The sequence below is a fragment of the Gobio gobio genome (assembly GCF_949357685.1).
Source record: "Gobio gobio genome assembly, chromosome: 11".
NCBI lineage: Eukaryota > Metazoa > Chordata > Actinopteri > Cypriniformes > Gobionidae > Gobio > Gobio gobio.
This window is the reverse complement of record NC_137104.1, coordinates 37,866,933-37,883,316: the sequence shown is the minus strand read 5'-3', so window position 1 is coordinate 37,883,316 and position 16,384 is coordinate 37,866,933. Positions and strand designations below refer to the sequence as shown.

Below are 16,384 nucleotides of genomic sequence, written 5' to 3'. Positions count from 1 at the left end.
GAGAGTTATAAATGGCAACTGTACACTTTTATTGTCATGCGACCATATATTTTGGAACCACCCATCATTTCTGCCAGACTGCGAAAATGAGAAGCACATGGGAGAAGTGGAAGGCACCCATTTACTTTAAAAACTTTTTTTGGTATGTCAAAGTAAAATTTTAGCATAACAGATACAATGGTTGATGCATCAAAGCAAATTTGTCCAGGTCTAATATTGGTGATTTAGCAATGTTTAAAACCATGCAAATCATTTAGCTAAATATTAGCCTGAATTGGTATGGGGCAAAGTGAGCCAAATGCTGTAGGGTAAATTGAGCGTTTTAACTTACCCCACCATAAGGGAATGTAGTTGAGTTAAATCGCTGAAGTATAAACTGGTATAATTTCAATGTCATGCTACACAACTGGTTTAGTTTGAATTTATTTGAAAGTAACAATGAACAAGTACACCAAATCCTTCTCTGATAAGACCCAGAAGATGCTTAATCATATATATCTTTCAACCTGTAGTCCCATAATGACCTAACATGTTCAGTATTGCAGAAAAACTTCCATGCCAAGAACCTTTTGACTAAAATGTGTATTATTTTCATTGACATTCATTCATTCACTCATTCTAATTCAGTTTTTATTTGATTTAATTTTACTCAACAAACTCTGTTCAGGCTGTTTTTGGGAAGGTTACAACTTTGGTGTTCAACATATTGTTTCAGAAATACAAACAATTAAAGATATTGAAGTTTCAACTTCATTTGGTTGGTTTTATGTTGTTTAAATTAGGTTTAAGGACAGAAATATGACTTTTTGTAAAAGGAAATTTGATTATTTAAGGTGTGTAAGTAAGGTAAATTATCTTTACAACTTCACATTTGATTCAGCTTTAATTAGATGGTCCGTTTACACCCAGATGGTGCAATTTACCGAGGTAAATCGAGCCACAGGAACACTTTTTTTTTATAAGGAGCCATATTTTTAGAACCCTTTGTCATATGTATTCTGATAATTTGAAACGATAGAAAACATCCTGATATAGATACTTTCATTGTACTTCTGCCTTATTTTCTATCTTATCTTGAGGACCACGAGTAAAAAAATGGCTCATCTTACCCCACTCTCCCCTGCTGCTGCTGTGGTGTGGAGACTACGAGATTTTAATCGTGAATGTGATTGACAGATTGTTTTTTTTCTCAGTTGTGCAGGTGTCAGTGTGAGGATTGAGCACCACTTTACCTCCCTCTAGTGGCGCACTGCAAAAAGTTTTTTGTTGTTGTTTGAGATTCACGTAATCAGCATTTACGTTTTTGCTCAATAAATACAGTTGTCTCATCCTCCAGCTGTCGAATAATGCATTTAAAACGTTTCAATGATGAATAAAACAAAGGAATATCAAGACATCTCTTCTCTGTGATGACGTCTTTACTGGACAGAGGACGGGACAACCTGTCACTCATGAGATCATCCAGTCCCGCTGGCGCCCAACATTCATTTCACACGGACATGATATGACACAAAACGGAAGAAAAGATCACAACTTTGTTTTCATACCGACTTTAAAGTTTGTATTCTATATGTTCAAGAATTGAATGCAGAAAAAAAGACAACAGAAGTATGCTAGAATTGGATTTTACTGAGTATATAAGAAAGCATATACATGTATAATATTCCAAAGGAATAGATAAAAAAAAAAAAGCCTTTGTTGTTCTACAGTCACAGAATTTATAGTTGTAGTTTACAGATCAAGATCATATGGGAAAACAACAGAAGTATAGCCTATAGACAAAGGTAATTCATTCATTAGAAGATGATGCATTACATGTATAAGAGTGCACTTCTTCATTGATTTTAATTGCTCCTAGAGTCCTCTGAGCAGGAGGAGTAAAGTACTCAACATCATGAGCAGATACACAGATGTTGATGAGACAGCTGGACCGGAGTCAAAGATGCTGGGAAAATCGTCTTCCGTAGTGACGACCACAGAAGACGGCGTTGTAGGTGATCTGAGCGTAAAAGATCTGGACTCAGCCTTCCATTCATTCAGAGTAAAGGCCAACTTCAAGTTGTCACCTTTAGAAGAGAGACAGAGAGAGAAATTATCGTAAATGCTTAAAATAACAAGTGACAGTGACCCCCAAAAAATCTAAATCAAGACAACCCACCACTTGTAATGATGGCTAAGTCAGTGTAATTGGCCCAGCAGCCACTGAACGGGATGGTGGTGTTTCCGTAAAGCCCCGCTGTTGGATTCCCTGTAGCATCTTTGAGCACAGCTGACATGGTTAGAGTCGTCACACCCACGGACACACAGTCACCCTGGAAACAGACATGCACAAAAAAAAAGCTCTCCTTATACGATACCAGGTGTGGTTTCCTAGTAATCACCTGGGTAGGATTGCTCTAGACATTTCTTACTTAAAGGGTCATAAACCCCCCTGTTTTCGAACTGGTCACACGTATAATTTGAAAAGACTCGAAATGGGTGTGTAAAGATGTGGAAAAGTGGGAGTGTAGAGGATGGGAAGAGGGAAGACAACAAATAAAACACAGACCTACTACACACTCATTATCAGTGTTGGGAGTAACACGTTACTGTAATTCCACTACTTTTAGCGGTAACGCGCATTTAGGCCTAATTAAATATTTTTTTATTCAAGTAACGCAATTACAATTACTGAAATTTAAATGAGTTCGTTACTCGCGTTACTCTCTTTTGTGAAAAATGAACGCTTGCAGACAAGAAGCTCAGATCTAGGCCCTAGCCTGGCCCGTGTTTTTTTTTTCCTTTCTTTTTTATCCGCCCTATTACACATTGTTGCTGCCATTAAAATAGTTCAGTTTTGTTTTTAATGTCAAAGTAGTTATATTTTGTTTCGTTTCTTTATCAAGTTAAATTAGAAAAAAAATGTTGGAGCATTTTTTTTTTGTTTGTTAAATTAAAGTTTTTGTTTTTCAAAGTGATGACCAAGCGGCCAGCGGCCGAGAGTGAGTTAACCCAACGCTTTAGCCTCTCAAATCAACACTTGACTTGTCTTGCCTATAATAAAATCCATAGATATCAAACACTTCAAGCATCACAATGTTAGTTTAAACTACTATCCCCACCACCACCACCACAGTAAAATGCATTTTTTATAAGTTGAGGTTAGGCGTTGGTGCTCGCAAACGAAACGGGCTACACAATCTAAAAAAAATAAAAACATGCAAGTTGTCTTACCTTACACCTCTCCGCAAAACGAATATAATCCGATCTTCAATTCCCTCGCTATATGCACATTTAACAGCGTTCACGTCAACGAAAGCAAAAGATATGAGCTGCTTTTTATTTATAAGAGAAGGAGCGAACTAAGCACTGCTAAGGTCATTTAGTCTCATTAGTTTTAATGAAGATGATTGTGTTTTTGAGCATATAAGACTTACTTTCAGTTTCACTTGCGGCAGTTTGCGTGTTAGCTTGCTTTACACATTTGTGGCGATGCGTGTTGCACCTTCTGCACTAATTACTTTTGATATACAGTATTGGTAAAGTAATTCAATTATTTTTAAAAGAAGTAACTAGTAACTGTAACTAATTAGTAATTTTCAGTAACTTGCCCAACACTGGTCATTATACAAACAAATTAATATTAAAATATGAGTAGAGAAAGAAAAACAAACAAGTTGGGGGCACTTGATATATTTTAAACATATAACCCTATGACAATAAACACACAAATCTTATCATTAGAGACTACTAACAACAATCATCAACAAATCAAATGAGGAAGAGAATTTAAAAGGTCTAATACTATTTCCATTACGAACAATGCAATCTCTGAACAAATGACACGCCTGAGTTTAACACAGAAAGAATCAAAGACACAAGTTGTAACTTAGTGCCACTTTATGTCAAAACTATGTTCCTTTCGCACAGCTGGTGCAACCGGCCACTGAAAACTTGCATCAGATATTCTTAATGAAATCTCACCGCTGCGTCCAGAGCCATGATGCTGGGCTGCACACTGAGGGGTCCGGGAGAAGATCCAGCCACTGGCTGGACCACCACCACCAGGGATGATACTGTCTTGACCGTCTCCATCGGCTGGTCTTCACGGGTCACCTCCTGAGTGGCCACCTGAGAGAGAGACATTTACAGTTCAAATAAGGAAAAGCATGTTCGGTGCTTTACAGTACAGCAACTATTATTGGATCTTAATCTGATAAAAAAAAAAAAAAAGTTGAATGGATATTCAGGGTTCTGTACAAGTTAAGCTCAATGAACAGCATTTGTGACAGTGTTGATTATAATTTTATCCCTCATTTTCTTAAAACAAAAACAAAAAAGGAGGTTACATTGAGGCACTTACAATGGAAGTAAATTAGGCCAATTTTTTAAGAAATAAGCTTTTAATTTTATAAAAGCACTTATATGAATTATTCTGTTGTATTATTCTTGTGTATTATTCGAGTTGTAAAGCTGTTTAAAGCATAATTACTTCAGTAGTTTTAAGAGTTATGGTGTTGTCAATGTATAATTTCACACAGAAAAGGTTAGTAAGTGATTTTTTTTTTTCACACTAAAATCATGTTAACACTCATACTGTTCACGTCTTGAGATTATACTATCTTTTGTTTAAACCATGATGTATTGAATACTGTTTCCAGTTCCATATTTATTCATATCACACATTTAATCAAAGCTTTTAAAAACTGTGTACACCAATGTCTCAGGGCTCATGCTGTCCTGGACAACTACATTGGGTATCACTTTAGAATACTGATCCATCGTTAATGAATAACTACACAGGAACTACAAAGGAGTAACGCGTTATTGACACTCTAGTAACTACCATTGACTAATAAGAAACTCTGATTAATAAATTAGTAAGTAATAGTATAATAATTCCTTTAGAAGGATGTAGTAATACTCAAGTCATTACTAGTGGGTTACAATTACCTTCACTTTAGAATTAATTATAACTTATGCATTATTCACATTAATTATGAACCTGTATATAGTAGTTCTTAGTAGTCCTCTGGGAGTTATGAAAAAATAGTAGTTACTGATTAGCTAATTTTACTGATTAGCGAACCACATTCAACTGAGCGCTATTACTTACTAATTTATTAATCAGAGTTTCTTGTTAGTTAATAGCAGCTACTAGAGTGATAATAATGCATTACTCATTTGTTCCTGCGTAGTTATTCATTAATAATGGATCAGTATACTAAAGTGATACCCAATATTTTAACAATTCATTAAAGATGATTCACTGTCTGGCCACCTGGGATTTCGGTATAGAGATAAATGTTTTGATGATTTTTCAGTAGTATACATCACACCGTGAGTGTATATTAACAATTTGTGGTTTGCTTTTTGCATCTAATAGATCGCTTGGACCCAAAAACACTCCTGATGTCAGACTTAACAAGCGGATTGAAAAGGTAAGTATTTTAATGTTTATGGATTGCCCCATTCACTTCCATTGTAAGTGCCTCACTGTAACCCCAATTTTTGCTTGGTCAGTTGAGTTTAATTTGTACTGAACCCAGAATATTCCTTTAACTATCAACTTTGCTGTGTACATTTCAGTTCAAATTTCCATTATAACATTTTAAAATGTTAGAGGATTTGGTCATGTGTTTGGATTAGCATCTTACGTTGTTCCAGGACGGGTCACTGGAAGAGGGTGGAGGAGGAATGATGCCCAGGGATGACACATTGAAGCCAATGGACTGACTCAGATTACCCGAGACAGCAGCGCGGCCCAAATCGTCAGCAATGTTCTTCAGGACCGCAAATTGTTGGTCTTCTGCAGATGGTATATAAATATTTATATATATTGTGATCTAAACGCTGTATTTGTCATTCATTTTATTCTTGTTCTTACCAGTGGTGCTATTGGTGGATGTCTGAACAGGGGGCTCCCTGATCTCCACCTGCACCGTCAGTCCTGTCGAACGCCTCCTTCTCGCATTAGTACCCTCACGGATGATGTTGGTGATTCGAATCTTGTTCGCCGGTATTTTCAGAAATAAAGCCAGATTATTGATCAGATTTGGCCCAAAGAACTCTGCCTCAGTCATGGCTGGGAGGTTGAAGGCCAGGAACAAAACCGGGGAGGTGCGGATTTGGACCGGCTCTGAGCCACGGAGAAGTATGTTCAGCATTTTGTAGTCCTGGTCAAAGAAGTTGGAGCCGTGACTGGAGTTGAAACTGGGAACGTATTGCCCTGAGGAGTGCAGAGAGGATTGTAATGTGTTGTTTAGGTTGAAGAATTGACTTCTGGCCTGCAGGGGGAGCTGCATTAACTTGCATTATTGTGTTGTACTCTACCTGTATAAGTTGGCTCAAGCAGAGTGTAGTCAGTTTTGTCTGCATTCCACTGAGCATTTGTTGGACCAACCAAACTATTTTTAACGTACACATCCAGCCGCTGAGGGCTTGAGTAAAATACAGCCACCCTGACAGCCTGAGACAACAGAAGATCACTGTAGTTAAGTTTCTACAGTAATATTAAATTAAATGAAACATAAAAAAAGAAACATAAAATAATTACACATTATATATTTATGTATTTATTTATACATAAATATATTTATTTAAATTTATAAAAAAATTATTTGTTTCTATGGGAATTGCATGTGTTTTTGTTTAAATTGAGATAAAATAAATTGATTGCAACCACTTACGATAACATTTTTTAGTAAATTCAACGAATCATTTTTTTCAGTGTATATATATATATATATATATATATATATATATATATATATATATATATATATATATATATATATATATATATATATATATATATATATATATATATATATATATATATATATATATATATATATTTATATATATAATTAGGGGTATAACGGTTCAACCTTGCACAATTCAGAAAAACAAATAAGCTATATGAAAAAAATCTTTAAATAAATTAGAAGACAAAATGGAAATAAAATATTTTTAAAACCATAATGCAGAATAAAACTGATGAAAGATTTTTTTTTGTATCACTTGTAGATGCTGTGTGTCAGTACAGTCCATCTTACTAACCTCTGTAGGTCCAGCATTCAGTAGCATAAGTCTCATCTTCTGTGGTGTTGTGCTGGTGAAATAGATGTCAAAGGATTTATTAGTGGCCACAATGGCGTGGAAGAGAGATACTCGCTTCTGACACGTGTAGCCGGCGCACCAGCCGTGGTCTTGTGGGCCTGGAACAAGATATTCACAGTAAGATTAAAAATATATATTATGCATAATATATTATGCATAAAATAGTAGGTGTTACAAAGGGAGTCAAGAGTCATACCGTTCACCAAATCCACATACTTGTCCCCCAGGATGGCTACAGGTGAAAGACGCCTGGTCTCTGTGTCTGCATCCAAACTTTCGATGACCAGCATCCTGTAGTTAAGCCCAAAGCACTTGTAGCTCTGCCAGGTGTTCATGTACGTACAGGTGTCTCTGATCACACCTGCACAGGTAAAACAGCCACGCCATTCGTTAAAAGAAGCTCCATCATTTTAAGTTCTCTCTCTTAGATCACTGTAAAGGAAGATGCCTCAGATGTACTGTACCTTTGTAAGGAGCGATTTGATTTATAGGTATCCGGCTGCCGTTGAGAGCGGTGAGCATGACTTTGGGGATGCGGTAATCACCCAGTCCGTGTCGGGGATCTCCGTTCCACTCATACTCGGACTGGGGCACCACTGCTCCTACTGCTCCCAGGAAACTGCCATCCAGATCTTTCAACATTGTCTTCTTCTTAGCATCACAGTCCATGTCCACACAGTCTGATGGGTTCACCTTACTGAGACAAGAGAGAATAAAATGAATCAGTCACTTCATATTTTTGGTCATCCCGACATTGGTGTTCTCTCATTGTTTTCTTCTTAATAATGTTTCTTGTTGGTTTTTGGGACTTCTTTTACCCATTTGGGACTTCTTTTACCCTGACTTCCCTTTATCCATTCTTCCCTTTAAAAATTATAATGTTCTATGTCAATACAAGTAAATTAACAATCATGCTTGGTATCATTTGAAATATCTCAGTGCGACTGGTACAATGGTCTCCTCCCCACAGAAGTAAACCAAAATGTTTATTCCTATTGTTAGGTCATGTCTCCATTTGTGGGATGTTTTGTCTTGGTCTGAGTATTTAAAGAATTGTGGCAAAAAGCTCAGGCGTGATACATGTAATGTAACTATATGACGTTGCACAATATCTATAAGTAATAAATAGCTAGTAAGATAATATAACAGTAAATAACGTTACAGTATGCAAGTAATTATTCTATCGATATGTAATGCTAAATAAGGTTTGCTAGTACATTATTTCAACAACATGACAAGCTAGTGAATTAGTAGGTTTCAATAGTTGCTTTGCACAGTGCGTGACATTTTATCTGTATGTTATGCGGCTAGAGTTTTGACAGTTTTGAGTCAATGGGCTCCGACAAGGAATTCACACCCACAGCGACTTCGAGGAGACAACAGGCGGGGAGAAGATGAAGCCGTGGTGTTTGCGGAGCATCAGGCAGGGGACGTGGGAGACGGGGCAGAGGTCGCCGAGTGAGTTGTGTAGTTCTTAAAAAATTTAACAAATCAAGCAGAGATACTTACTTGACAAGCAGAAATGTGGCTAACTCTGCATCGGTTTTTAATCCTTTCAAAGACACGTAGCTCCCTCCACCTCGGAAAAGCCGCTCTCGTTTTATTTCGGGCTCTATCTAATTCTTTCTTTTTGTCTTTTTTATCATCGTCATCTGTCTTTTTCCGTTTACCCGTCTTTATTTTATGAGCAGGTGCCACTCGAGGAATTGGCAGTTTGGATTGTTTGTCCGCCATAAGCAAAGCTGCGGCACACCGGTAATCTTGAATTTGAACGCCTTTACGCGCAGTGCATGAGAGGGGTGTAATCAGCGCGCACACAAGCTTGATTGACACTGCTAAGACATTCCTCCTGGCTCTGATTGGTTGTTTCTTACCGGGAGCGGAGTATTTCTGCAAATGGCAATAAGACCACTGGGAGGAGCCAGAGGAGCTTGATTTTTTCACAGATTATCTCATATTCTACTAGGTACATAAAGACAGGTTTAACAAATATGTAAAAGATAAATGTTTACAAAAGTTACCTACTGCAGCTTTAAGTCCAGCTTTGAGTGGAGCATAGGGCACACCAACCGAGATTTTAGGACTCTGGCTAACACTTGGTACTGGTTCAAGTGTACTTAAACTGTAGAGGCTAAAAAGGGGATTTTCAAAACAAAATATTGATCGACCAACCTAAAAAGGGTGAGCCTTACCTCTTTTACCTCGTTTAATGTAATGTTACTCTAGCTAAGTGTACATGGGAAATCATAGCATGGCCAAACCAAAGCTGCTATCAGACAAAGTAATATTGGTCAGCTTATATCCGTGGTAGTGATCGTGATCTCTGACTAGAGATAGTGTTGCTTTATTCAAGTGTATACGAGTCTATAGGGACTAAACAAAATACTTTTAGAGAGAGCAAACACTGGACTGGCCATCTAAATTGTATAGTCAATTACCTCTGTCTAGTGAGCAAGACTGGTGACTTTGTGACTGTGGAATCTGTGTAAAAGAACAGCCTGCGCAAGACCCTGAACGACATTGGTATCTGAATGGACGAGTACAATAAGAGTAAAGAGTTCAATAGAATAATCAAGTGTCTAGATCAATTATTGTAAAAATGGTCAATAATCAATTGGCATTTCAACCTAAATTCGAGGTTGTGATAAAATGGAGTCAGATAAATTGGAATTTGTAGTTTAATTGGAATTAAATTATTTTGCGCACTGAAAAGACAGAATACGCAGGAAACTCTCACCCGCTCTATTGGAAACTGCCATTGGGCCAATTGTGCGGGCTTTAATGTCAGTTTAAGGTCACATTGGATGTGATTTTGACGCGCGAATAATTCGTGCAATGGTTTTATTTTTTGATCAGCTGTTTGTGTAATAAGTGCTTCCACACCGAACGCAAATGTGCTGCGGCGGAAAAAAGATTTTTATTATTTTCGCTTCAATGTAGATTTTTTTAACTCTCACAGCGACAGAAAAGGCTTCAACCAATCACATATAAGGAAACAAAGGTGAAGAAATGTCCAGTAAATGTCACTAGCTATTCAATCAACATTAACCTTTGCCAGGTATCACATTTCTCACGAGATTACAGGGTACATGCAAGTCGCTGTAGACTACAGACAACGATAACATAACCTTTTGAGTTAAAATGTGTCTGCTACTATAGAAAGTGAATGTGTTTCCATCTGTATGACTGTGACACTTAAATGTTTACATTGTGACTCAACTGGAAACAAAGCTGGAAGCAGCTGCTCCAGATCGATTGGTTCCCTGTGGTTTGTCTCATCAGATGCGGTGCTACTGTCTCTGGAGGAGCTCCTCAAATTGTCCCACGGACATTCAAAAGTAAGTGCGGAATCGGCCATGATAAAGTTTTAGCTCCTGTACAAAGATTAGCATACTCCCCTTCAGACTCTCTGTTCTTTAAGACTGGGTGCCCCCAAAACCTTTTCGGTCTTTTAAATAAAGAAATGCTCGTTTTCACTGGATGATGAAGTGGCCATGGTTTCTCAGCTGCCGCCACGAATGTTTTGGAATGTTGGCGCTCTGAAACGTCACAAATGTCGCAAATTCGTGTCACGGCTGATGTGAATGGTTTTGATGCGAACTATTCGCACACAAAATATTTGCTTTTTCGCTTCGATTTTTACGTTATGCGTCCAGTGTGAAAGGGCCATTACACAGTCTTAACTTTGTGAATTGACATTGACTATAAGCTTTTGGATTACCTCAGATCAGGCCGATGAATGTATGCCAGAGTGTCCTCTGTGCTGTTTATCTTGGCTATCCTCTCAACACTGATTGGATGTTGTAGATCCTCATTTCCTGGGTTGGTCATGAACATGTAATTTGTCTCTGTTGAGCACACACTCTTGAATCCAACAAAAGTTGTGTCTAGGAACATAAACAGACAGTATAAATAGATAGTAATTATTTAAAAAATTTTGTATTATGACAATTTTTTATGGCATCTACTGTAGAAAGTTTTAAACTGAAGATTCATACACATTTTAAAAGGAATGTGACTCACCAGAGACGGTCATTAGACCAGCTATGGCATTGTAGCTCATCAGTCCAGGGTGAGGCTTTTGTGGTGCATTATTGTGGCCAGATTCAAATGTCGGCCAGGAAATTCCAGACCTTCCACCTGTTGCACACAGAAAATGCAATTAGAATCAGTATGGAAAATGGATCAGTTACATCAAACAAATGTATTCCAGTAGTGCATAGATGATTCTTTAACATATATTGTACCATTGGGGGGGCGAGGGGCCCTGTGGCTTTTGCTAAGCATAACATAGGTCGTAGTCGTGGACAGACTGTCAAAACAGTTGAAGTTGGGGCTGCTGCCCACAATAAGGGAACCCTGTAAAGATGATTTTTGAAAATTTTTATAAAATATTCAACAGTATAAGAATCCTTTCTCTTCAGACCCATTCACACTGCAAAGAGAGATGCCGACCAATGCTGACAGTCACCAGATTACAGTATGTAACTTTTCAGACATCCCAAGACCCGACAAATGCCGATTCAACATGTTCATTTGACAAAAATGGAAGCCAACAGACGCCAACTGGGGTAACACACTGAAACGACAAAGTGTCTGTTGCCGTCTGTTGGTGCAGTGTGAATTGGCCTTTATTTTTGACTGAAGAGACATTTTGTGTCCTTACCTGTACACGGACTATTTTGTCAGAGTATGTGTGGCTGAGTGAGGGAGGACTGTAGATTAGAGACATGATACCCATTCCATTATCAATCAGACTCACGTTAGAAACTAACACGTTCATGGATACCTGGAATGGGATGGAGGAGAGGAAAACATTAGGGATCACCAGACCAGTATAGTGCATTTGTGTAACAAGAAATGAATAATTTATCTGACCAATTAAACACTTGACTTTACAGTTACTTTAGGGTTTTGCAGATCATTTATCATACTTGAACATAAATGCCAAAATCAAAGCTCCTCCAGACAGTGAAGCCCTGGATTTGAGAGCAACCAGCAAGTCCATCTTTATTCATGTAGAGTCCGTACAGACCGCCATGCGCCTCATTCTGACTCCATTGAGCCACTGAATTTGGAGATCCTTTTGACATATTGTTGGAATATGTGAATAAATTAGTAATAAAGTTAGTATTACAAATTTAATTTAATTTAATAACATAGTAAATTGTAATCTTTAGCAAATTTCTAAATTATTTTTCATACTGTCCGTTATAATATTGTGATGCCTAAATTAAATTAAAATAATGTATTTGTTTTTATGCATTTTATTTTATGTATAATTATTTTTGAAAATAATAATTGGCTTCTTTACCTGGGCATGGTTCACCATCAATTCGGAATCCCACTCGTTCATAGCCAGCAACAATGTTCCCTTGAAGAATTGCATTGGTTGCCTCACTCACCTACAACATCAACAGTAGATCAGTTCTTTATATAGTACTAATCTATTCAGCCAGTAATACAATGGATTTTTTCACATGTACCATGGCAATACAGGGAGTGCAGAATTATTAAGCACGTTGATTTTCTGATCATATTTTTTTTCCAGGCACATTTGACCAATTCCAAACCACAGTAATCCTAATAACTACTATTGATTTAGTATTTAATAATGTATAAGTGATATATAATTGTTCATGAAGGCTGGAAATGAAAATCACCTTATATTCAGGTGTGCAGAATTATTAGGCATGTTTTCTTTTACAGATAAATTGAGCCAAAAAAGAGATTTAACTCAGACTGAAAAGTCAAAAAGTATTAAATGCCCATGAGAAGAATGCAATACTAATGCAATGACATTGCAGTTAAGGCGTGACCATTGGACAGTGAAATGCTCGTTGGGTCAGCAGGATCTGACAAAAACATGTGGCGGAGAAAAGACACCTGTTAACTGCAAAAGAATTAAGAATTAAGGTGAAGAATTAAGGGTGAAACCATCAGGAACCCTTTAGTCTCCAGCGCCACCATTTTCCAGAGCTGCAACCTACCTGGAGTCTCCAGAAGTGCAAGGTGTCAGGATCTCAGAGACTTCAGTTAGGTAAAGAATCCTAAAAAATGACCCCACTAGATAAGAATCATAAGCTGAAGTGTTGTAAAATACATGAAGAAGGTTTTTTTATAGGCTTTATGGACAGATAGGTTGAGAATGACTCTTGAAGGACCAGCACCACATCCTCTAGTACCACTGTTTGAAGAATTCATCTTCCAGAATCTGGCAGTACGTTTTGGGAGTTCATTTTTAGTCCATCTCTGCAAAACGGACTTCAGGATGGACTAAAATGAACTCCCAAAACGTACTGCCAGATTCTGGAAGATGAATTCTTCAAACAGTGGTACTAGAGGATGTGGTGCTGGTCCTTCAAGAGTCACTCTCAACCTATAAAACCTATAAAGCCTATTAAAAAGCAGGCTTCATGTATTTTACAACACTTCAGCTTATGATTCTTATCTAGTGGGGGTCTTTTTTAGGATTCTTTACCTAACTGAAGTCTCTGAGATCCTGACACCTTGCACTTCTGGAGACTCCAGGTAGGTTGCAGCTCTGGAAAATGGTGGCGCTGGAGACTAAAGGGTTCCTGATGGTTTCACCCTTAATTCTTCACCTTAATTCTTAATTCTTTTGCAGTTAACAGGTGTCTTTTCTTCACCACCTGTTTTTGTCAGATCCTGCTGACCCAACGAGCATTTCACTGTCCAATGGTCACGCCTTAACTGCAATGTCTAGTATTGCATTAGTATTGCATTCTTCTCATGGGCATTTAATACTTTTTGACTTTTCAGTCTGAGTTAAATCTCTTTTTTGGCTCAATTTATCTGTAAAAGAAAACATGCCTAATAATTCTGCACACCTGAATATAAGGTGATTTTCATTTCCAGCCTTCATGAACAATTATATATCACTTATACATTATTAAATACTAAATCAATAGTAGTTATTAGGATTACTGTGGTTTGGAATTGGTCAAATGTGCCTGGAAAAAAAATATGATCAGAAAATCAACGTGCCTAATAATTCTGCACTCCCTGTATTGTGGGTTTTCTTTGAATATGTGCCATATCATTCTTGTACCATGGTGTGCCATCAAAATGGGGAAGAAAATTGTTTCTTTAAGGTTTACCTCAATGGCTGCATTCCATTCAAAGTTCAGTTCCTCTGCTCTGCCGTTGTACGATCCAGGCCACAGTGTCAAGGTAACCAAGTTCCTCCGGACGGCATTACTGTCACCCCAGACTCTGATTCCTTGGAGATTTGAATAATAATTGCAGAATAGAAAAGTGCTAAATCATATTACCCAACTCCATACTGATTACATTTTGTTTAATAGTATTTTCTTTCTGTGCTAACAGTGAAGCTGCTAATGAATCTGCACCTTCTCCAACAGTGTGATGGATCACGTTGTCATCAATGCTCAATCCATTTGTTCCAAAAACACCGATAGCAGGAGCAAAGCCATTGTGGAAAGCACATCCCTTGACATAAGACTCACCAATCACCTAAAAATATTGTGACAGTAAGTAGTTGGAAAGAACATGTGTGATAATCAGGAATGGACATGTACTGTATCAAGACTTTCTCTCACCCCTCCCAGGTCATAAAACACCAGAGAGTAACGTGGGTCTGACGGGTCGTTCCATCCTTCCTGCCCAGTGAGGTAGAACTGAACATTTCTGATCTGGGCTTTTCCTGTGAGGCAAGTTATCATCAGCTTTAGTGAGTTTTCATTACTTACACAGTGCTGAAAATGTCTGTTTAGAAAGTGATGGTATGTGCAAATACAGAAATATCATTTTGACATGAACTTGATTTTTTTTTTTTTTATTAAAACAAAACTTTGCTATTTTTCCTGCTTTCTCTCATCTTCCAGGTAATGAATCCATTAATCCAAGTCCATGAATAAATCATATATACATTTGTACATGAAATGTCTCATTCAATTGAATGCAGCAATTTATGTAAGACTGGTTTTGCATGTGATTCATCCTGATTGTGTTTTATAAAGATTATACCTCTGTAATCGATCCCTCCACTGGAGAAGGTTCCCACCAGAACTCTGGCTCCATAAGACTGTGTGTACATTTCTGGATACTCCTGACCAATGATCTTGATGTTCCTGGTCAGTAAAGCCACATTACCTGCAAGCTGATAACTTCTTGAAGTACCTGGCAAACTGTAGCTCTCCCCTATATGACCAAATACATTGAATCAATTGTAATTTTTTTAAAGAAGTTAAAACTTTTATTCAGCAAGCATGCATTAAATTAATCAATAGTGACTGTAAAGGCATTTGTAATGTTACTTAATGTATTTCTATGTGTAAAAGTGTATCATGGTTTCAACAAAAATGAAGCAGCAACTGTTTTCAACACTTAATGTTTCTTGAGCACCAAATCAGCAAATTAGAACGAAGGTTGGAGTAATTGTTGCTTAAAATTCAGCTTTGGAATCATAGGAATAAATGACACTACCGTTAATAAAATATTACAAATAAATATTAATAATAATATATATATATATATCTGTGTACCTATTTTTAACAGCTTATTTTTACAGCATAATGCCTATTATTGCTATAATGGTATTATCTATAATCTAGGCCACTAACCGATGTGCGTGTATGATAAAGGCTGGTCCAGAGTCAGTGTGCGGCCATAATCTGAGATTGCAGAGATGGTGCGTATTTCTGTCTGTTGAGGGTCATAGCTGGTGGTGGACAGTAGGATCTTCTCCCCGACCTGGAGGAAATAAAAGAGTGTTTTATTAAAAAACAAAGAGAATAATGGTTCAGAGCAGAAATGCAGCTTGTAATCTAAATGGCATCACCAAATCCCAAAAGGAGGTTCAATATTTATCTTAAAGGTGCAGTGTGTGAATTTTTTGTGAATTGCATCACCCAACGCTGACCCCCCTCTTTTTTGGAGCACACAGAGACGCTACGGGGGCCAACACAGGACAAAAATGTCATAGTCGGAGAGAGCAGAGAATGACTAGCACTCTGTAGAGAAGTTCGTCCGTTTAGGGTTACTGTGCAAACATGACGACGCAAAATGGCGATTTCACAGTAAGGGGACCCACGGTGTTAGGCTTAGGAGCATATGGAAATAGAAATGGCTCATACTAAGGTAATCAAAGCATAACAGTACATTATGTAAGGTCTTTATACTCCACTGAAAACATACTTATATATATTATATTGCATTTCTGTCAATAGATCCTCATAAATACTACACACTGAACCTTTAAGGTCTCTGTTCTTTTTTTTGTAGTTGTCATTTTTCAAAA

The 16,384-nt window shown here is 37.5% G+C and overlaps 1 protein-coding gene across 1 annotated transcript in view; it reads right to left on the bottom strand.

Moving 5' to 3' along the window:
- Positions 1-1,610: 1,610 nt before the first annotated feature.
- Positions 1,611-16,384, bottom strand: part of LOC307133462 (fibrocystin-L-like) — a gene marked incomplete at its 5' end in the record, with an annotated part of 66,234 nt that continues 51,460 nt past the window's right edge. The window contains 20 exons of the mRNA XM_079828546.1: positions 1,611-2,066; positions 2,159-2,312; positions 3,964-4,110; positions 5,637-5,788; positions 5,867-6,208; positions 6,313-6,448; positions 7,042-7,199; positions 7,298-7,462; positions 7,566-7,798; positions 10,823-10,988; positions 11,125-11,241; positions 11,349-11,460; positions 11,768-11,890; positions 12,036-12,184; positions 12,416-12,506; positions 14,223-14,344; positions 14,475-14,598; positions 14,685-14,788; positions 15,112-15,285; positions 15,708-15,837. Coding sequence (XP_079684672.1) covers positions 1,855-2,066; positions 2,159-2,312; positions 3,964-4,110; positions 5,637-5,788; positions 5,867-6,208; positions 6,313-6,448; positions 7,042-7,199; positions 7,298-7,462; positions 7,566-7,798; positions 10,823-10,988; positions 11,125-11,241; positions 11,349-11,460; positions 11,768-11,890; positions 12,036-12,184; positions 12,416-12,506; positions 14,223-14,344; positions 14,475-14,598; positions 14,685-14,788; positions 15,112-15,285; positions 15,708-15,837 — 3,111 coding nt within the window. The 3' untranslated portion in view covers positions 1,611-1,854. The remainder of the gene's footprint in view (positions 2,067-2,158; positions 2,313-3,963; positions 4,111-5,636; positions 5,789-5,866; positions 6,209-6,312; positions 6,449-7,041; positions 7,200-7,297; positions 7,463-7,565; positions 7,799-10,822; positions 10,989-11,124; positions 11,242-11,348; positions 11,461-11,767; positions 11,891-12,035; positions 12,185-12,415; positions 12,507-14,222; positions 14,345-14,474; positions 14,599-14,684; positions 14,789-15,111; positions 15,286-15,707; positions 15,838-16,384) is intronic.